The 23,946-nt window shown below is 28.0% G+C and overlaps 1 protein-coding gene across 2 annotated transcripts in view; it reads right to left on the reverse strand.

Annotated features, from left to right (window-relative positions):
• LOC123295218 overlaps positions 1–23,645 on the reverse strand; it is a 73,851-nt gene extending 50,206 nt beyond the window's left edge. The window contains exon 1 of one of the 2 annotated variants that reach the window (XM_044876474.1): positions 23,345–23,645. In XM_044876474.1, the coding sequence (XP_044732409.1) occupies positions 23,345–23,370 (26 nt within the window). In that variant the 5' untranslated portion in view covers positions 23,371–23,645. Of the gene's footprint in view, positions 1–23,006; positions 23,112–23,344 lie in introns of those variants that run through there. The other variant, XM_044876476.1, reaches the window with a different exon arrangement.
• Positions 23,646–23,946: the final 301 nt, after the last annotated feature.

A 23,946-nucleotide genomic window follows, 5' to 3' on the forward strand; every position in this document is an offset into this window, starting at 1 on the left:
GAGCTATCCAATATATATTTGATAACTTTATACAGGGTGCCACTAAAGTTGGCTACAATTTTCCCAACAACTTTCTGCCTAATACTAATATTTATAGAACAAATAATGTTATTTTATAGTCTAGAAATTTATTGGCCAGATCGTGGATGATAATCTTAAGCATTTCCGTCAATTATAATCCACAAAAATAGTTTAAAAATTTTCTTTTAGGTTTATAATTGGCCATGAACATTTTTATGTGATTAAAATAAATCGATTATTTTGTATAATAGGGTTTCCTTGTTTGAATAATAAAATCATACACCTGCATTTTCAATCCACTAAAATTATTATTATCAAAAATAATTGAATATGCATTTTTAATCATATTTTCTACGAAAATATAGACTTATGCACTATATGGAAAGTTAACGAGAGGAAGGGTGTGGGTTGAATGAAAACCTTTAGGAGATAACTTATCGAGCTTTGGGGACGTTTGATCACCCTTTAGTTCAAATGAGCTGAAAAACTATTTAGGGTTGTTTATCATAGTCGAAACAATATTATAGAAGTAATTTCGATATATTTGGGATCGGTACCCTATTGAGCTAGAGAATTGAACATTTGTGTATAGGTCGGTTGTGTAGGTCAAGTATGTAGTTTTTGGAGGTATCCACTTCTGAGTCCCCTTTAATCCTTTTTATGTCAATATATAACATTTTTTTGCGAACTTGTGGACAGCTTTTGAAGAGAGTTAACTTATTGTATATGAATAAAGTTTGACGATGTTCAGTGCCGTTCAGTGCCGTTTGGCGGTGTTAATTTTCCAACATTCCCGCTCATTCTTTTATATCAAAATATGGTTTTCTCTTTTTGTTTGTCATCTTATGAGGGGGAAATATGATCTCAGTGATAAAGTTCTTCGGCTTATGACAGAGAGCAGACCTCAATATGTTTTTTATAAGGTTTCATTTATTTTTTTATTGGTAATGAATTATATAATTGAATTGTTTTTTAATCGATAAATTATGATATTGGTATTACTTTTGCAGTAACTATGACTAACTAAAAAAATAATAAGAAATTTCTCTGAATGAAATATTTTAAGCAAAATTGGCTCCAAAAAAATGCGTCCTGGTAGATTTTTAATTAATTAAATATTTTTATACCATGTATATATGAAATATACATAGTATATTAAGTTTCGTCCCAAGTTTGTAACGCTTAAAAATATTGATGCTACGAAAAAAATTTTGGTATAGGTGTTCATAGAATCACCTAATTAATCCATTTTCGGTTGTCCGTCCGTCCGTCCGCCCGTCTGTGGACACGATAACTCAAAAACGAAAAAAGATATCGATTTGAAATTTTTACAGCGTACTCAGGACGTAAAAAGTGAGGTCAAGTTCGTAAATGAGCATCATAGGTCAATTGGGTCTTGGGTCCGTAGGACCCATCTTGTAAACCGTTAGAGATAGAACAAAAGTTTAAATGTAAAAAATGTTACTTATAGATAAATAAAAAACTTTTGTTTGAAACATTTTTTTGTAAACATCACTGTTTACCCACGAGGGCGTTAAATAGGTGCAAATTTTATAGTATGTATTACTTAATATAGGAATATCAGTTGTGTGTGTGTTGTGTATTTAAAAGTGAATATCTTTTGTTATTTACGTGACGTCAACACTTTCTATACGATTGCGCATCAACACTGTCTATACATGGTATTTCAACAATTAACTCAGTCAATTGTTTATGGTGTCTTTAAAATTGCATACCATTTTTTGTTTTTTTAGGTTAATGATTAAATTTGTATTAAAGTGAATCTGTTTTTAAGATTTATGTTAATTATTTAATATTGCGTGAAGTATTTACTTTTTTAATTTATAAATTTATAACGTTTTATATAATTTATTTTAATTTATATACACTAATTAACTGTATACATTGATCGAATCGAAGTATTTTTAAATACCCACTAATTAATGTTTATTATTTAATTAATTCGTAGTGTAGGTATGTAATCTGGAGAAAGTCATCCCTTTTAAGGAAGTGCACAAATAATTGGTTTTCTTTCTAATTGTATCAAGAAAAAAAAAATTGAATGAAGGAAAAGTTTTTAACGAACTGTGTATTTAAAATAAGAAAAATACATTGGAATATGAATAAATAAAAATACATAAATAATACATTAATATCGATTTAGAAAATATTTCAAACGATTTGGGATTTTCCTTGACCTAAGAGAGTCCGGTTCCTAAAATGGCCCATAGTAATATCAAGTTGAGATTCGTGGTTGAAATTATTTGTTCTTTATTTTCAACTTTGATCATGAAAATACGAAATTTTTCGTTATTTGTCTTGGTTATCGAAATATCGAAAGCTAAATAATTAAACAAAATTTTCAATTTTCGATATTTTAAAAATTACTCCGCATATCGAAAAATTTTAATGATAATCATTATGTTAATCATTTACAGTGGAAAAAAAAGCATTAATCATGTGAAATCTGTAACAAAAACTTTTCGTATAAGAGATTAACTACAACATAAATGTAGTAAAAAAACCGAGGAAAAACCTGATATTTGTAATAGAACATTTTATGATAGAAGCCAAAAATTCTTAATAAATAGGGTCTATGAATAGTTATTACTACACTGTATCCGAATGACTTAATGTGTTTCGGTTTAGAAGCATGTGTTTTCGGTTTATACTTATTCGGTTTTCTCACTCAAATCTCGGATAAGTATAAACTTTAATTTTTTTTTAATGAATTTATTAATATGATTTTTTGCAAATCAATTAAATTAATTTGAATACGCATTTATTTTGGAATAAGTTAAATTTATTTATTCATTAGGTTAATATAATTTTCTCACTGATATTGCCTGTTTAAATTGTATGTATATATGTCGGGTCATATGGCGATGTGGTGAGCGAGTCCGACTGTTAGTACTAAGATCGTAGGTTCGAAACCCACTAAGGTACAAAATTTTTTTTTCCCTACGTTATTAATTTAAGTTTGTGTAACAATCCCACAGGTGTTTTAGTCACTCAAAGTTTTTCATTAGGTTTGTACAGCTTTATCACCGATAATGTCTCTTGATATTGTTTCATCATATAAGAGGTGTCGCAGCTCGGTGTTAAGCGGGTGCGACTCGTAGATCGAAGGTCTATGGTTCAAAGCTCGGGCAAATAAAAATTGTAAATTTTTTCTCTACATTTCATGTTCTGATTTATTCAAATTAATTTCATTAATTTAAATGCGTGTTAAATTTCCGCGCTTTTTTCGGGTGTGGTCAATCAAAATTATTCATTAGGTCAGTAGTGTTTCATCGTTCATAGTGGACAGTTGGTTACATTTGTGCTTTGTGTTTCACCTTCATTTGACTTCCAAACGTCAAATTTCATTTTCGAATTTGTTTCTGAGTAAGTTTTTGTTTTAATTTACATTTTTCTTATTCTTTTTTTGTACATTGTAAAGTTCTATATTATATTTAATTTGTTTCACATTTTGTCCAAATACTTTTTTACACAAAACTTTTAATATTAATTTAAAAAAATTATGTTTGAATCATTTGTTTATTTTTTCCAATTGAAATCACATTCTAGAATTAGTTGTTTTATTATTAGTGATTGACTACAAGTATTTTTATTTGATTTCAAAATTTTTCGAGCTTGTGTTTATTCCCAAGAGATTCAATCTCATTTATACAAAATTTATTTATAATAAATATAACAAAATGAATATGTACTATGGTTCGATAAAATTTTTTGACGTTAGTGTTATTTTAGATGTAGAATTTACTAATAAACACACAGTTTTAATATTAATAATTATAATTTTTATTTAAAGACGTTCATTCATCAACCTGTTTTGCTATGTGCGTTTATATGGAAACAGTATTTAAATTTGAAATAATTTTGAAATTTTATTAAAATTTTTAATAATTACTAACTGATAAAAGTTTCAAGTATAGTTATCGATATAATTTTTGAGAAATATCGATTTATATTTTCCATTTAAACCTATGTTAAAGATTAATTTTTGTCACTTTTTGAATTTAAAATTTAACATTAATGACGTTTCGATTAATTTATATAATTGTATATTTTTTCTTTCTTAAATCATTCAAAATCATTTAAACTTTTTTATCATCATAATTATTTTTATTTGTCTACTTACAAGTCTCATGAATGTACGTCCTTAAATGAATAACTAAATAACTCTACAATCACTTGAACAATATTAATGAAATGTTTTAATATTATTGTTTTAATCAACAACTCCGTTACTAAATATCGAAAAAAATTCTATCAAAATAATAAATAAAACTAAATTTGTATTCAAATGATTTCAACACTCCGCTCAATTCAAACAAAACAGATTCCTATGGACTTAGCAAATTTGTGAAATTTTTGATTTGATAAACCTTTGGTACAAATATCAGCCAGTTCATTTTTTGTAGGTATATAATCAATTTTTTTTAAATTCTGATCGAATGAAATGTTATTTAAGTTCGCGTACATGCGTGAACCTGTTTTGCTACGTGCGTTCATAGGGAAACAGTATGTAAATTTTAAAGAATTTTAAATTAATAGAAATTTTTTTGATATTCTATTAAAAGTTTAAATAATTATTACCTGGTAAAAGCTTGTAAAAAAAAGTATTAATATAATTTTAGAAAAATATCGTATTTATATTTTCCATTTAGTCCCATGTTAAATCTTACTTTTAATCAATTTTTTAAACTTAAAATTCAATGAAAATAATTCGATAACAGGTTATTTTTCTTGTCTTAAATCATAGAAAATCATTTAAACTATCGCATTACCATATTGTTTTTTATTTCTCTACTATTATCGTTGACGCATGTACGCCCTTCAATTATTTGGAAATAATATATTTTGAAAATCTAAAAAACAGAATATTGTTGCATTAGCTAGCTGCGGTTTGTAAAATGAATGTTTTAATATGATCGTTAAACCAGTAATTTTTGAGGATAATCAATCAAGTATTCAATAAGTTAAGAATTAGGAAAGTAAAAGAAGTAAATATAGTGGCATTAAATACCATTTCATTCGATCAGAATTAAAAAAAGATAATTTAAAAATTGAACATATACCTACAGAGAATCAATTGGCTGATATTTGTACATACACTAATAATAAAATTATTTTTAATTATTTTAATTATTTATCACTAAAATATATTTATTCATTAGGTTGGTCCAGTTTTATCACCGATTATGGCCGTTTAAATTGTAACAAGCATCAAGTCGTGTGGCAGAGAGTATAGCGAGTCCTACTCCTCTTACACAGGTATGGAGTTCAAAATCCAGGTAAGTAAAATTTTTATTTTTATTTCCTAAATCTCATGTGATAATTTATTCTTAGTAATATAATTAATTTGAGTGTGTGTTTTACTATTCACTATGAATAGCTTATTTATTTGACATTTATCTATTCCCTTCATTTGAATTCCAAATCTTAAATTTCATTTTCGGGTTTGTTTCTAAGTAAGTTTATGTTAATAAAGGTAAATTAAGATTAAATGAGCCATCTTTAATTGTTTATGCATAAATATTTAAATTTATTTTACTCTAAATATCAGTTCATTAATTTAAATTTGTAAAATCGGTCTGCCCTATATCCTGAGAAGCGACGTTGACTAACTAAGGTTAGTATGATGTTTCTCAGGAAAAACTCGTTCGATTTGTTGCATGTGTTATAACACTATGAGAAATTGTGTAGTCAAAAATCAATTTTTTCTCGTTATGTCTGTCTGAAGCTAAGCGCCTCGATAGGGGATTGTATCAACTCATGATGACGTTGAGACGGAACTTGCAACGTGCGCAGTCATCACTTAAAGTGAGTTAGGTATATCTAGACAGATAATGTACGGAAAAAATGATCTTGATTACATGGATTTTTCGCCTGTGTTATAGCCTGTGATATTTTGGATTGGTTTCATTCTGGGGTAAGTCTACTTATAACTGGGTTGAAAAATTGCCTAATTTTTCTTTTTAAATTTTTTTAAATTTCTTTTTTAAATATATTATTTTAAATTTGTAAATTCGGTCTGCCCTAAATTCTGAGAAGCGACGTTGACTAACTAAGGTTAGTATGATGTTTCTCAGGAAAAACTCGTTCGATTTGTTGCATGTGTTATAACACTATGAGAAATTGTGTAGTCAAAAATCAATTTTTTCTCGTTATGTCTGTCTATAAGCCAAGCGCCTCGATAGGGGATTGTATCAACTCATGATGACGTTGAGACGGAACTTGCAACGTGCGCAGTCATCACTTAAAGTGAGTTAGGTATATCTAGACAGATAATGTACGGAAAAAATGATCTTGATTACATGGATTTTTCGCCTGTGTTATAGCCTGTGATATTTTGGATTGGTTTCATTCTGGGGTAAGTCTACTTATAACTAGGTTGATATGGTTAGTTCAAATGGACCTTCAGAAATATTTATGCATAAAGGTTATTGTAAATTAAGCAATTTTTATTTATTCCTTTTCTTTTTAAAATAATTGAATTTTTTCCAGAGATATTTATGCTTTTTCATCTCCGACATTCTCATTTGTATAATTCTGTGTTTGTGACTTGTAAAATTCATATCCTATCCTAGAATTATCTTTTTTTATCATATCCTATCCTAGAACTTTCTTTAATTGTTTATGCATAAATATTATTGCAAATTAAGCAATTTTTAACTTTTATGCCGAGAGATATTTTTGGTTTTTTTCAATTTATTTTACTCTAAATATCAGTTCATTAATTTAAATTTGTAAAATCGGTCTGCCCTATATCCTGAGAAGCGACGTTGACTAACTAAGGTTAGTATGATGTTTCTCAGGAAAAACTCGTTCGATTTGTTGCATGTGTTATAACACTATGAGAAATTGTGTAGTCAAAAATCAATTTTTTCTCGTTATGTCTGTCTGAAGCTAAGCGCCTCGATAGGGGATTGTATCAACTCATGATGACGTTGAGACGGAACTTGCAACGTGCGCAGTCATCACTTAAAGTGAGTTAGGTATATCTAGACAGATAATGTACGGAAAAAATGATCTTGATTACATGGATTTTTCGCCTGTGTTATAGCCTGTGATATTTTGGATTGGTTTCATTCTGGGGTAAGTCTACTTATAACTGGGTTGAAAAATTGCCTAATTTTTCTTTTTAAATTTTTTTAAATTTCTTTTTTAAATATATTATTTTAAATTTGTAAATTCGGTCTGCCCTAAATTCTGAGAAGCGACGTTGACTAACTAAGGTTAGTATGATGTTTCTCAGGAAAAACTCGTTCGATTTGTTGCATGTGTTATAACACTATGAGAAATTGTGTAGTCAAAAATCAATTTTTTCTCGTTATGTCTGTCTATAAGCCAAGCGCCTCGATAGGGGATTGTATCAACTCATGATGACGTTGAGACGGAACTTGCAACGTGCGCAGTCATCACTTAAAGTGAGTTAGGTATATCTAGACAGATAATGTACGGAAAAAATGATCTTGATTACATGGATTTTTCGCCTGTGTTATAGCCTGTGATATTTTGGATTGGTTTCATTCTGGGGTAAGTCTACTTATAACTAGGTTGATATGGTTAGTTCAAATGGACCTTCAGAAATATTTATGCATAAAGGTTATTGTAAATTAAGCAATTTTTATTTATTCCTTTTCTTTTTAAAATAATTGAATTTTTTCCAGAGATATTTATGCTTTTTCATCTCCGACATTCTCATTTGTATAATTCTGTGTTTGTGACTTGTAAAATTCATATCCTATCCTAGAATTATCTTTTTTTATCATATCCTATCCTAGAACTTTCTTTAATTGTTTATGCATAAATATTATTGCAAATTAAGCAATTTTTAACTTTTATGCCCAGAGATATTTTTGGTTTTTTTCAATTTATTTTACTCTAAATATCAGTTCATTAATTTAAATTTGTAAAATCGGTCTGCCCTATATCCTGAGAAGCGACGTTGACTAACTAAGGTTAGTATGATGTTTCTCAGGAAAAACTCGTTCGATTTGTTGCATGTGTTATAACACTATGAGAAATTGTGTAGTCAAAAATCAATTTTTTCTCGTTATGTCTGTCTGAAGCTAAGCGCCTCGATAGGGGATTGTATCAACTCATGATGACGTTGAGACGGAACTTGCAACGTGCGCAGTCATCACTTAAAGTAAGTTAGGTATATCTAGACAGATAATGTACGGAAAAAATGATCTTGATTACATGGATTTTTCGCCTGTGTTATAGCCTGTGATATTTTGGATTGGTTTCATTCTGGGGTAAGTCTACTTATAACTGGGTTGAAAAATTGCCTAATTTTTCTTTTTAAATTTTTTTAATTTTCTTTTTTAAATATATTATTTTAAATTTGTAAATTCGGTCTGCCCTAAATTCTGAGAAGCGACGTTGACTAACTAAGGTTAGTATGATGTTTCTCAGGAAAAACTCGTTCGATTTGTTGCATGTGTTATAACACTATGAGAAATTGTGTAGTCAAAAATCAATTTTTTCTCGTTATGTCTGTCTATAAGCCAAGCGCCTCGATAGGGGATTGTATCAACTCATGATGACGTTGAGACGGAACTTGCAACGTGCGCAGTCATCACTTAAAGTGAGTTAGGTATATCTAGACAGATAATGTACGGAAAAAATGATCTTGATTACATGGATTTTTCGCCTGTGTTATAGCCTGTGATATTTTGGATTGGTTTCATTCTGGGGTAAGTCTACTTATAACTAGGTTGATATGGTTAGTTCAAATGGACCTTCAGAAATATTTATGCATAAAGGTTATTGTAAATTAAGCAATTTTTATTTATTCCTTTTCTTTTTAAAATAATTGAATTTTTTCCAGAGATATTTATGCTTTTTCATCTCCGACATTCTCATTTGTATAATTCTGTGTTTGTGACTTGTAAAATTCATATCCTATCCTAGAATTATCTTTTTTTATCATATCCTATCCTAGAACTTTCTTTAATTGTTTATGCATAAATATTATTGCAAATTAAGCAATTTTTAACTTTTATGTCCAGAGATATTTTTGGTTTTTTTCAATTTATTTTACTCTAAATATCAGTTCATTAATTTAAATTTGTAAAATCGGTCTGCCCTATATCCTGAGAAGCGACGTTGACTAACTAAGGTTAGTATGATGTTTCTCAGGAAAAACTCGTTCGATTTGTTGCATGTGTTATAACACTATGAGAAATTGTGTAGTCAAAAATCAATTTTTTCTCGTTATGTCTGTCTGAAGCTAAGCGCCTCGATAGGGGATTGTATCAACTCATGATGACGTTGAGACGGAACTTGCAACGTGCGCAGTCATCACTTAAAGTGAGTTAGGTATATCTAGACAGATAATGTACGGAAAAAATGATCTTGATTACATGGATTTTTCGCCTGTGTTATAGCCTGTGATATTTTGGATTGGTTTCATTCTGGGGTAAGTCTACTTATAACTGGGTTGAAAAATTGCCTAATTTTTCTTTTTAAATTTTTTTAATTTTCTTTTTTAAATATATTATTTTAAATTTGTAAATTCGGTCTGCCCTAAATTCTGAGAAGCGACGTTGACTAACTAAGGTTAGTATGATGTTTCTCAGGAAAAACTCGTTCGATTTGTTGCATGTGTTATAACACTATGAGAAATTGTGTAGTCAAAAATCAATTTTTTCTCGTTATGTCTGTCTATAAGCCAAGCGCCTCGATAGGGGATTGTATCAACTCATGATGACGTTGAGACGGAACTTGCAACGTGCGCAGTCATCACTTAAAGTGAGTTAGGTATATCTAGACAGATAATGTACGGAAAAAATGATCTTGATTACATGGATTTTTCGCCTGTGTTATAGCCTGTGATATTTTGGATTGGTTTCATTCTGGGGTAAGTCTACTTATAACTAGGTTGATATGGTTAGTTCAAATGGACCTTCAGAAATATTTATGCATAAAGGTTATTGTAAATTAAGCAATTTTTATTTATTCCTTTTCTTTTTAAAATAATTGAATTTTTTCCAGAGATATTTATGCTTTTTCATCTCCGACATTCTCATTTGTATAATTCTGTGTTTGTGACTTGTAAAATTCATATCCTATCCTAGAATTATCTTTTTTTATCATATCCTATCCTAGAACTTTCTTTAATTGTTTATGCATAAATATTATTGCAAATTAAGCAATTTTTAACTTTTATGTCCAGAGATATTTTTGGTTTTTTTCAATTTATTTTACTCTAAATATCAGTTCATTAATTTAAATTTGTAAAATCGGTCTGCCCTATATCCTGAGAAGCGACGTTGACTAACTAAGGTTAGTATGATGTTTCTCAGGAAAAACTCGTTCGATTTGTTGCATGTGTTATAACACTATGAGAAATTGTGTAGTCAAAAATCAATTTTTTCTCGTTATGTCTGTCTGAAGCTAAGCGCCTCGATAGGGGATTGTATCAACTCATGATGACGTTGAGACGGAACTTGCAACGTGCGCAGTCATCACTTAAAGTGAGTTAGGTATATCTAGACAGATAATGTACGGAAAAAATGATCTTGATTACATGGATTTTTCGCCTGTGTTATAGCCTGTGATATTTTGGATTGGTTTCATTCTGGGGTAAGTCTACTTATAACTGGGTTGAAAAATTGCCTAATTTTTCTTTTTAAATTTTTTTAATTTTCTTTTTTAAATATATTATTTTAAATTTGTAAATTCGGTCTGCCCTAAATTCTGAGAAGCGACGTTGACTAACTAAGGTTAGTATGATGTTTCTCAGGAAAAACTCGTTCGATTTGTTGCATGTGTTATAACACTATGAGAAATTGTGTAGTCAAAAATCAATTTTTTCTCGTTATGTCTGTCTATAAGCCAAGCGCCTCGATAGGGGATTGTATCAACTCATGATGACGTTGAGACGGAACTTGCAACGTGCGCAGTCATCACTTAAAGTGAGTTAGGTATATCTAGACAGATAATGTACGGAAAAAATGATCTTGATTACATGGATTTTTCGCCTGTGTTATAGCCTGTGATATTTTGGATTGGTTTCATTCTGGGGTAAGTCTACTTATAACTAGGTTGATATGGTTAATTCAAATGGACCTTCAGAAATATTTATGCATAAAGATTATTGTAAATTAAGCAATTTTTATTTATCCCTTTTGTTTTTGAAATAATTGAATTTTTTTCCAGGGATATTTATGTTTTTTTTTATCTCTTTCTTATATTTTAGGAATACCTGTCCTGTAATTATATTAAGTGATGTCAAATTTAGGCTGATAGTATTTGGGGATTGTGAATTTTTTTTTTTTAGGAATTGCGATAATGTTATCCAATTTGTCATGTTCCGGTCACGACAAATTGGATGATTATTTATCTTTTTCTTCTGTTTAAATGTAACCGGATGCACTTAAATAGAAGGAAAAGATCGTGGATTAGGCCTATAGGGGATACCACGTAAAAAAAACGCGCTGATGTATCCTACCTCAATGGTAGTGTGGAAACGGATGCAAATTTCTTTTATAATGATTTTCTTTTACAGTGAGAATTTTGGGTTACAAATGACAATCTTGGCTAAAAATGCAACGATCTGCCAAAATTTCAAGTATATCCATCGAATATAAATAATATCAATAAACATTTAAACAAACAACAGACTTAACAGCACACGTGAGTATTTGTTTTATGTTTCTTGTAAATAAGTCATCCAAAACAACATTTATCCAACTCAACAAGATTCAATGGTTTTCGTGATTCAATATTTTGTTTCATATAAATTATATTTGAAGGTATCATAAAGTTTCAATGCCGGAAAATATAAAATTTGTAATAAAATTTGTGCTTTTTATTTCTTTATAAATTAATAATTTATTAATTGATCACTAGAAAATAAAATATTGGCTTAGGATATCGATTCTAAGTGCTGTTAAATTAGTTGCAAATATTATTTTATTATTTTAACATTTGGACAACTTTTGCTTAAGCATTTTTCTGTATCTTGCGTTTTTTTTTCTTTCGATTTAATGCAACAATGATATATTTTTCGTATTTCGTCGTATTTCCTCCGAAATCTTACAATTTTCGAAAGAATATTTTCAACCAATTTCCTAATTTAATGTGTTATGCTATCTCTTACATTTTAGGATTAAAATTGATTAATAAAGCAACCCCAAAAACTAGATTCAATCTGAACGAACTATTTTAGCCATAATAGATTAAAATGTTCTACCCTGTATATCCAGAATTCATGTTCCCAGAACATTTTTCCCAACTAGATTAATCAGTCCCTATATGCGTAAAATAGTATAAAATGCGAAATAAAAAACCTTATTTGTATCTTCGATTGTCAAGAAAGAAACAAGCTTTAAACTTTTTATTATTTTTTTATTTAAAATTTGCACTGAATTCTTAAGATCGTGTTAAATCGATCTTTACCGATGTCATTCACAGGTAATTACAGTAAAATTGCGTTATAAAATACTTGATATTAAATAAAATGACTTGCAGAGTTGCAGTACATGTAATAAATTAAGGGCATTATTTAATACTTGAAACAAAATATGTAATTATGAATATCATGAATTTATAAATAGGAGCCGAGTCGAGTTGAGCCGGCTTCAACACAGTAGGTCTTAACAAAATTATTTACTTTCACTCATAGCACGTCGATCGACCACCGTTGGCATTGTGCATGACTGTTCTACGGGGCAGAGGCATACTGGCGGTGTAATACGTATTGTTTTCAACAGTTAAACAATTTTTTAATTTTATTACAAGATAATTACTTTAATCTGATTACTAGACTCTTTTTTTTTATTTGTTTTCTTTCAAATTCAGTTTCTTTGTCGATATGTCCTAGATATCTTTCTTATTTATTCCAAATATTTTGATACTTTGATTTTTATCTTAATTAAATTTTTCTTGTGTAATTCAATGGCACGCCTCACATAGTTCAAGTATCTTACAAAAGTGATTCAAGACTCAAACAGACTTAATACTCTTTCTATTTTTTATCAGGGTAAGCTTTCATTTGGGAAAGTGGGATCTTAGATTAAAGCAATTCTGGGTAAAATGTAAACGCAATTAGCAACTGTCTATGCATGGTATTTCAACAATTAACTCAGTCAATTGTTTGTTTTCACTTGTTTTTAGTTATCATTAAGTTATTGCTATATTTTGCTATTTGTATGTCGTAAAATAGAAGTAATTAATGTCTTCAATCCGAACATTCGGTGATTTATTTTCATTTTTCGAACAAAAAGTTATTTCGAACAAACCTGCTAGAATAGTTCCGACTAAAAATTTGGTTTTTATTCGAAACCGAGGCTAATTTACCTTCATTTTATTGTGTATAGACAATTGTATTACATATATGATATATAGATTACATACTGATCAAAATTAAATCTTACAAAATTAAATAGTACATCGATGCGATACATTTTTAAACTGAGTATCTAATTTTCGTCACTAACCAGCATGATAAGGTTTAAATGAGGAATAAATCATGGAAATACATAAATGAATAAGAGAGATCTCGCGAAGCCACAGGAAAACCGGCTAAAGAAATAATTGATAATAAATTTGTCATATTTTAAAATTAGTGATTTCCTTTCTCAATACAGTTTTATTAAATGCAAGTACCTCTATGCTAACATATCGTTGTGGGTACATACGTACAACAAGTACAATATGTTTAATAATAATTTAATGATTGGATGCAGAGTTTCTGAAATATCGCAATATTTGGATTGATTTTAGTCCGTATATCATAAACTATTCGATCAGTCAACAAATGCACCCAATTTTTGTACTTTTTGGGTCAAAATTACCTTATATACTGAGTTTTATCAAAATTGGACATTAAACAATTTTTGCAATTTTTTAAGAGGTACGAACTATATCTCGAAACCGTACCAAAAAATGTTTTAGTACGTTTTTGGTCTAGAAATATTTGCTTTATATATCTCCTACTATCTCTAGAAGTTTGTTCAAATATTTATGAAACACTCTGTACATGATCAAAACTAATTAAAGCTAATAATTAATTAATAATAATAATAATAATAATAATAATAATAATAATAAAAACATATATGACTATTATGTGAACTAACGAATCACAAGAATAACCTATAACTATAAAGTCATATTTCATTAATTATATTTAATACAGTAAATACTATTTAATACTATTTATTATAAAAATGGCAATAAACATTGCATTTTATTACTTTTAATAAATTTATTATATTTGTAGTATATATTTGTAGTATATATACTGCATTTAATAATATATTTATTAATTAATTAAGACAATATAATAATCATTATTAATATTATATATCTATACAATATAATATTTGTTGTTTAATGATAATGATTAATTAGTTTATCATCCTTACAATATGTAGAAGAAGATCTGGTACCTCTAAACAAGTGAAAACAAATAATTATCTGAGTTAATTGTTGAAATACCATGTATGAACAGTGTTGATTACTCTGTCATATTACATATACATTCATGCCACACATATATAACTGATATACCCATATAATACATACTAAACAAATTTCGCATAATTTGCGCTCTCACGGGTAAACAGATGTTTACGAAAAAATGTTTCATACAAAAGTTGTTTATTTTTTGATAAGGAACATTTTTTATATTTAAACTTTTGTTCTAACTCTAAAGGTTTACAAGACCCAAATGACCTATGTTGCTCATTTACGAACTTGACCTCACTTTTTACGTCCTAAGCACGCTATAAAAATTTCAGCTTGATATCTTTTTTCGTTTTTGAGTAATCGTGATGTCAGACGGACAGACGACAGACGACAGACAGGCGACCGGAAATAGACTAATTAGGTGATTTTATGAACACTTTTACCAAAATTTTGATCATAGAATCAATATTTTTAAGCGTTACAAACTTGGGACTAAACTTAGTATACCTTGATATATTTCATATACATGGTATAAAAGTATAATTGACTGCTTGCACTAAGGTACGTAGGTATCAATGAAAACTCCATCTTCTGCGCCCGCTATTTCAAAAACGGCTCAACGTATAAAAAAAGGGTTCAAGCTTAATTGAATTCGAAATGGAATTTTATCCTCTACAACTTGTATGATAAATGTAAATACAATTGAAGGCAAAGGACACGAGATATTATCAAAAAAGAATATATAAGGGCGCTTATACGTGACCATAAGTGACATTTGAGACAGCATTTGTACTATAAAAATAAAGGATTGTGCAAGTATTCAGCTTATTCCCTTAGATTCCGAGGTAAAACTCTAAGACAATTGTACTACCTGGAACTTCCCCTTTAAGATTCTAAAATGGAAATCACCATTTTGTTGCCACATCGTTCAGAAATATTTTAGGAGTCTACGCGACTAATACGAGTCATATAAATTTCTAGTCAATATGATTTGAAAAATGAGATTCAATGTCACATCCACTGTTGAAGACCTAATTGTTCGTAGTGTCTAAGGATTGACCTTGATAGTTATTTTTTTACCGAAATATACTAAACTGTACACGAAATCGAATTCAGTTATTGTATTATTTATGCGTGTAAATAAATTTTTCATTTGAATAAATAAAAGAAAACTAATATGAAAAATTATTGTGTGACGTAATTTGTACGATTCAGTACCATCATGTAACTTGTATTTATTTATATTTTATTAAATATGATTTTAACATAATTTTTTTTTCGTATGTAGGTAATTAATAAAGAAAAGTCGTAATAAAAAAATATTTGTTTGCTATTTTAGTAAAAACATTTCGTGTTGATTTTGTATACTTGATAAAATACGAGTACAATAAAATAGTAAATACATGTTTTATAAATTTTGTACCAGTTTTTTATTTTTATGACCTAGAATAAAAATTCAGAATATATTATACTAAAATCCATCCACGTCAGAAATTCCGGGAAAAAAAAGGATTTGGCGAGATGTAAATTGGATCGACAAAGGCAAACTAAGCCAACACAGATTGAGAAAAAACACAACCTCGGATTGGAAATTATATGGTGTAATAACCCTAAGCTCTCTTAGAAAATTCGAAAATGTACGATAAAGTTATGGAATATTTAATAATATATCAGACAGTAATTATTTACAGACAGAACATTCCAGAAAATTCTTGGAGTATGTTCTGAGAATTTTGTTTCAAAGCAACTCAATGTTCTAAAATTTGTATAATGTTCCAGACGTATCTGAACCATTGAAAAGATTTGAGACCATTCAAAGTGGTCTTAAAAATGTAAACGGAAGATTATCGAATATCTCATTTTCCTGTTGTGATAGGAATACGTTCCTGCACAGAAGGATATGTATTATCCTTATTATATCATGTTTATGAAATATACAAAGGTATACTAAGTTTAGTCCCAAGTTTGTAATGCTTAAAAATACTGATGCTATGAACAAAATTTTGGTATAGGTGTTCATAAAATCACCTAAGTTATTGAACTCTTACAATACTGGAATAAATCTGGATATATAAGGGAAGCTAACGACGGAAGGTATGGTACATTATCGCTAAATTAAATGGCTCAATTTGACTATTTAAACACAAAATTTAGTAATAATCATTATAACAATAATTGTATTTATTTAAATAGACATAAACAGAATCTGCCATTGCATAAAATTAAGAGATTAGATTCATATAATTATTATTTTCAACATAAAACAATAATAACATTGTATTTATACATTTATTATATAAATTATACTAGAGTGATAACCATCCGCTTCGCTGGGTTTAAAAGTAAAGATTGATAAAGATTGCTTTCACTTATCCGCTTTCTATAACACTCGAAATAATGGTAAGGATTCTTTTACACAGGTAAAATATATGTATGGTTTTCTATTTTTTTAAATGTATAATAGTAGTTATTCATTGAGTATGTCAGAGAAGATAGCCGAGAAATATTTTATATTGATTATTTTTATAGAAATCTGTAATTTATGGTTATGTAAAATTAAATTAATTTTTAAATTTTTTATATAAATATATATTTATAAATTATATCTCATGTGTTATTCTGAAGTATGAAATATATTGCTGTACAGTTCCATTAAAAACCATTCGCTAGTTTTAGCGTGAAAGCTAACAAAACAAACAAACATGCTTACTTTCGCATTTATAATATAAAATTATAATAATGAAATAAAAATAATAATAATACTTATTATTATTATTATTAGTTTCTTATATTGTTTTCAATTTATAATATTAATTTGTTATTTTATTAATCAGCAGATGATAAATATATGTTTCATAACATGTTGACTGCACTCAACCAACCATAATATATTAGTTACAAATATTGGGAATGATTTCACAAAAATTTATTTTTTTAATTTTATATATTACCAGCAGATACCCGCATGTTTTGCTGGGTAATTTCTCCTTTTTAAAACAAAGGCTATCACGTTACAGGCCTCACTTATCCTCCCTTTTTCTCACAATTTTATGGATTTTAATTTTTTAACTTTTTTGAAAATGAAGTTTTGACCATGATGCTAGCAGACATTGTAATTTTATATAGGTCCAATAATTAAATTAACCTGATTTTTATACTTTTTGGATCAAAATTACCCCATCCACTGAGTATCATCAAATTCCAAAACAAAAAATTTGTTCCCGATTTTCTAGATTGTTTCAAAGGCTTTTCAAAGGAAAAATTTTTTTATCTCCAATTTCGATAAAACTCAGTATAAAGGTTATTTTGGCCCAAAAAGTACAAAAATCGGGTACATTTGATGATTGGTCGAATAGTTTTGGAGATACGGACTAAAATCGATCCAAATATTGCGATATCTCAGAACTCTGCATTGTAACTTATTATAAGTGAATATAATTTTATCGATAGCTTAAATATGGACATTAACTTGTTCATTTGAAAGCGTAGCACTTTCGACAAAAGTCGTACAGAGATAGAGAAGTTTGGAAGACTCATTTAAAAGAAACTACTCACGAAATTTCAACTATGTATTAATTTTTTAACAAAAAATATATATTTGTTCTTATATTTTCTAATTTTTTGTAGTGACGCCGCCAAATTAATTCAAGCATAGTCAGATTATAATTTTTTTTCATAAAAAAATGAAATATTTATCCGGAAAAAGCAATAATACAAAAAATAAAAATTAACACGTAACATTCAGGTATCATGTTGTCATGTTTAAAGAAAATTTAATTTTAACAATTGGGTAAAAACTCAAGGTCATGTATATACCAAACAATTTTCTGATAAATAGCTACAACAACAATAGATTAAAAAATATAATATAATTATAAATTATTATTAAATTTTAACAATTATTATTATGCAACTATTTTTTTAATCAACATCATTTCCATCCAAATGAGATCTTATTTATATTAGTTTCGTCTGCCCGTTGTTTGTAATTAAATCTTGCAAATTTTTGATCTATTTATGACCTGGTTTTCCCATCGCTTCTACCATATTTGATATACATACGTTTTTTAGTTTTAAATAAAAATTTAAACAAGAAATATTATTTTAGGGGCAAGATTTAATTGTGCTAAAAAGTAAAAAATAATTTTTCTCGCTCTGAGAAAATATTCATGATTTATCTTTGAGTATTCTCTAATAAATTCAAGGTAAGATTTTCTAGATTATAAAAACAAAACCAAACTTCAAAAATATACACAGGCTATTCAAAAAATTAATTTCCTAAATAAATTAGGTTTTTAAAATAGTAAAACTGTCAACACGTGGATTGAGGCTACCCACCCCTCTTTATAAATATTTATTGCAAAATCGCTAATGAATACAGAAATTATTACGAAATTTTGAAGAATAAAAATTGTTATATATTATTTTTTTCATGAAAAAGAGTTAAAGTAAACTAAATTGTTTATAATTATTGCACCATTTGCAAAAATAAATTACAAATGAGTACATAAAATAATTTTCTAAGTAAAAATATTTAACAAAACACGTTGTAAATGATTTCTAAACAAGTGAAAACAAACAATTGACTGAGTTAATTTTTTAAATACCATGTATACACAGTGTTGATGACGCAATCGTTTGTTTTTTGACGACACGTAAATAAAGAAAGATATTCACTTTTAGATAGCCACATATATTCATAACTGACCAATTAACCTATGTTGCTCATTTACGAACTCGACCTCACTTTTTACGTCCTCACATTTCAACTTGATATCTTTTTTCGTTTTTAATTTATCGTGATGACAGATGGACAGAAGACAGAGACAGCTAGACAACCGGAAATGGACTAATTAGATGATTTTATGAACACTTATGAACAAATTGGCCGACGCGTCTAGAATAATATAGATTATACTCTATTGTCACCAGCTCCTAGAATACTAGTTCAATTCCAATAGTTTATAATAATTATATTTTATAATTTTTATAAATCAACCAAAATAAATAAATATACTTTTTCTACGTAAAATTATTTTAAATATAAATAAATAAATTTGTTCCATATGAAATTTAATAAATTTTCTCACGTTTAAGTACAAGCAAAAGTAACGACATTTATTACAGACGGATAAAAAAAGAACTCGGGAGTAGCAGAGGTCCTCCCCCATGGTCATATTCCCCCCTCATTATATATTCAAATGAGAAAAAGGGGCAGGTGGCAACTCCAAAAGACATTTTCTTAACTTGAAGTATTAAGAGATCGTGTAGAAATGCGTCAAGCTTTAAAATCCACGAAAAAACATGATTGTTTTTCATAAAAACAAGTGAAAACAAACAATTGACTGAAATTCGAAGCCTTAAATACGTTGAAAAAAGTAAATCCCCTCCAAATTGCTGAAATGGCATCTCGCTTTCCAACAACCCGCCTAGTAAACAACACTTTATAGTGAATTTCAGATCGGTTGAACTAACAAGGAGGACGCTGGGCATACCCAAAAGTAGCGAAGGGAAAATATATGTCAAATATCCCCAAAAACCCATACATCACGTTTCAGGGATCCTGAAACGAATTTATAATACACTCCCACTCTTCCCCATTGATCTTTGGTAGAGTGCATAAGTTTATATTTTTAGGGAAAAATATGACTAAAAATATTATTTAACTTTTTTCTTTTTTTTAATAATTATTTTTATTACATAAAAACACCATTAGTCTGCGATGTTTTATTAAAAATTAAGTCATTTGAGACCAAAGTACTAAATTACTTAAACAACATTTAGATAATAAAAATTCCTTTATTAAATTATTATGAATTAGAAATTTTCCAAATATTTTTAGAAAAACACAATAATTTCACTAAAAATTATCAGTAATATTTTTTTAAAAATGAACTTGGTGTGACGCCACACAACATTTCTTTAGATACGATTAATAAAAGGATAAAATCGGATACAATTTATAAGAATACACTTTTTAGATTCGACACTCCAAAGTGCAAACTTTTCGAATTTTTCACATAATTTTTATAGTAAAACTTCAAAACATATTAACTTGAAATTTAATTTAAATCAAATGAATTTATACTAAGTAAAATAATTTTCACCACTTTAAGGACTGCTAAGATAAGATAAAAATTTTAAAACAAAAAATTTTACATTGTTTTTTATTAGTCCAAAGTTCAATGGCCTCAAATTTCAAACCCATTTCGTTTTTCACCTGCGAAAAAATCTTTGGATTTATTGACTTTTAAATGTAGATGTAGAGTTATTTGCAACTCAACAAAAAAAATATTTGCACCGTTTTTGAGAAACTTTGGAAAAAGCAAAAAATTAAACTCAGTCGTCTCAAGGTCCGTCTCTGCTTTGGTATAAAACAATAACTATAAATAATGTCCTTTAAGTAGCAAAAAATAAAATACATAATTTTTCAAACAAATAACATAAAAAATTATTGTTGTTTTCCTTTTTTTCCATTTCCTAACTCAAATAAATAATAAACAAGTGAAAACAAACAATCGACTGAGTTAATTGTTGAAATACCATGCATAAACAGTGTTGATTACTCATACATAAATGTCACACATACGTATAACTGATACAATTTCCCATTTAATACATAGAATTTACGCTTAATTTGAGCCCTCACAGGTAAACAGTGATGTTAACGAAAAAAAGTATCAAACAAAAGTTGTTTTGTTTTTTATAAGGAACATTTTTTACATTTAAACTTTTGTTCTTAAACGATTTACAAGATGGTTCTTACGGACCCAAGATCCAATCGACCTATGTTGCTCATTTACGACCTCACTTTTTACATCCTGAGTACGCTGTAAGAATTTCATCTTGATATCTCTTTTCGTTTTTGAGTTATCGTGTTGGCAGATAGACGGACAGACGGACCGGAAATGGATTAATGAGGTGATTCTATGAGCACCTTTACTAAATTTTTTTCCGTAGCATAAATATTTTTAGAATTGAATTGTTTGATAATGGCCGCACAGGTTGAAACTATTGTTACAGATACATAATTATTTGTTTTTATTTATTTAAAATAAATATAATTTAGTGGACTTAGCAAAGAAAAATTGGTTTTATTCATTGATAATGGAATTCCATAAATTAACGCTCGACAAAATTAATAATATTTTTAGACGTTACAAACTTGGGACTAAATTTAGTATACCTTGCATATTACATATATGCCTGGTATAAAAACTTGGGACTAAACTTAGTATACCTTGCATATTACATATATGCAATGGTATAAAAAGAAAAATTCTCTTCTAAATGGTTTCTAACAAGATAGTGATAAACTATACTTTCGAATAGGAAACCAAACGGTAGAGTGCCTGTATACTTATAGACCATTATGTTACCCATGGGAACTATTAATTCATTTCTTTATTTCTTATCATTTTTGTTTGACATACATTTACCAACAAAATATGAAGACAATATTGATTTTTCTAAGGTTTTTCGGCGATTTACGTCAATAAAAAGTTTTTGATATAGATTTAACTATTCGAATATAGAAAATTTAAGTGTATTTTTATTTTTAAGGTAGTACTATCGATAATAAACTTTGCATTCAGAATTTAATGAAACTTGGCATAGTTGTCCATTATTATATCATAATTAATCAGTTTTTTAGGGACCTTCAGAGAACTGAAAAAAAGATATTTTAAAGATATTTTAACATTGATCATTATGGGAAATCACAGATTTTATTTTATTTCACAAAACTGGACGTTCAGATTTTCAGTTCTCTGAAGGCCCCTAAAAATTTAACTGGTTTAATTATGATAGAACAATGGCCAACTATGCCAAGTTTCATAAAATTCTGAATGCAAAGTCTATTACCGATAGTACTACCTTAAGAATCTATAACTAGAATAAAATTAATTTTTACTAGAAACGTACACTTGACATTTTTTGACCTATAAAAATGTTAAATGCCCATTTGTTAATATCTATGTAACAGGGTTAGTGACAAAAATCTTCACTTGCTCGAATAAAAAAATGCCTCTTTGCTAAAAAATAATTTAAAATATAAAATATTTTAGCTCTTTTCATTTTGGAGAGATTTCATCAGCCAAAAAGTTTTTAAGTTCAAAAACAGAATTTTTATTGTTCATTGTTCATTTTAAAAGACCCTTTTTTTTTAATTTTCTTAGAATTTGTATACAACTTTAATAAAAACCAAAAACTTTTACAGTCTAAAAACGATATAGTGTTCTAGAAGAAATTAAATTTTCAAAAAATAAAATATTTAATTGAAATTCACTTTTAAAAATTAAAATTACTTTCCATCAATTTTTCCGATTAATCCCAAATAATTATAATTTAAAAATATTTCCAATTAAAAAAAACTTCCTTCATTATTATTATAAGATTTTTACGTAATAAAAGAAACAGAAACGTCAAATATTTATTCAATTGTTTTCTATAAAAATTAATAATTAATACAAAACAAAAGAATTCTAATAAAGTAAAATAAATAAAATAAAAATAAATAATTTAAAAAAAAATAAATGAAATATACAACTCACCTCACAGTACACATATTGTTCAAATAACTTCTTTTTTTTTAAATTTAAATTAATAAATATTCACAAAAAAATAATTGAAAATTAATTATTATTCAATAATAATAATAATAAATTCAGTTTAAACCGCAACACACACAAATAAATAAATAACTAAAATAAAAATTTAATGTAAACCGCTACACCGGCATAACAACCATGAAGTTAAATACAAAACTGAGTATAAAAATTTAAACTTTTTGACTATTTCTGTTTGGTAAAAACAATAACAAAAATTAAATAGTTCACACAAAAAAAATAATTGATTTTATTACGAAAAAAAAATATTTTAACCAACTGACCTGTTGGTGCGTGTCGCTGAAGCCATGTGACATAAACAATAAAATACACAGAGAAAAACAAATAGAAGCAGGTAGATAGATATATTATATTGTTATTATTGCTGTTGACAATCGCCGTTCGTCCGCGTCGATTATTTACTGCGCGGTTGTTGTTCAATCAAACGTGTATTGTTACCGATTCCGTGTATATTTATTGTTATGTTATGTATACGCTCTCGACATAAAAACCAATCCATATAATAATCAAATCAACATCATCCAATTAATCAAACAATATTTTTAGTTCTTCTCCATAATACACAAACATATTATACCACTACTGATGTAACTGAGTCTCGTTAACTACCGCAAAAATGTTCACATCCTCTTTAATAATGTTTATATCCGTTTATAATTTTATTTGTTAAAAATATGGGACGATAATGTATTGTTGACATGTTTCTAAAAGTAAAAAAAAAAGAAGAAATATTAGATTTACTTTTAAAGGAGTGCGAACACAAGAACTTCTAAATCATGTATTCCACTATTTTTGAAAAAGTACTTCAAAATGTTGATTTTGCTAATAAAAAGCCACCAAAAATTTATTTCGGAAAAATACACAC

This window comes from Chrysoperla carnea, chromosome 3 (genome assembly GCF_905475395.1).
Source record: "Chrysoperla carnea chromosome 3, inChrCarn1.1, whole genome shotgun sequence".
NCBI lineage: Eukaryota > Metazoa > Arthropoda > Insecta > Neuroptera > Chrysopidae > Chrysoperla > Chrysoperla carnea.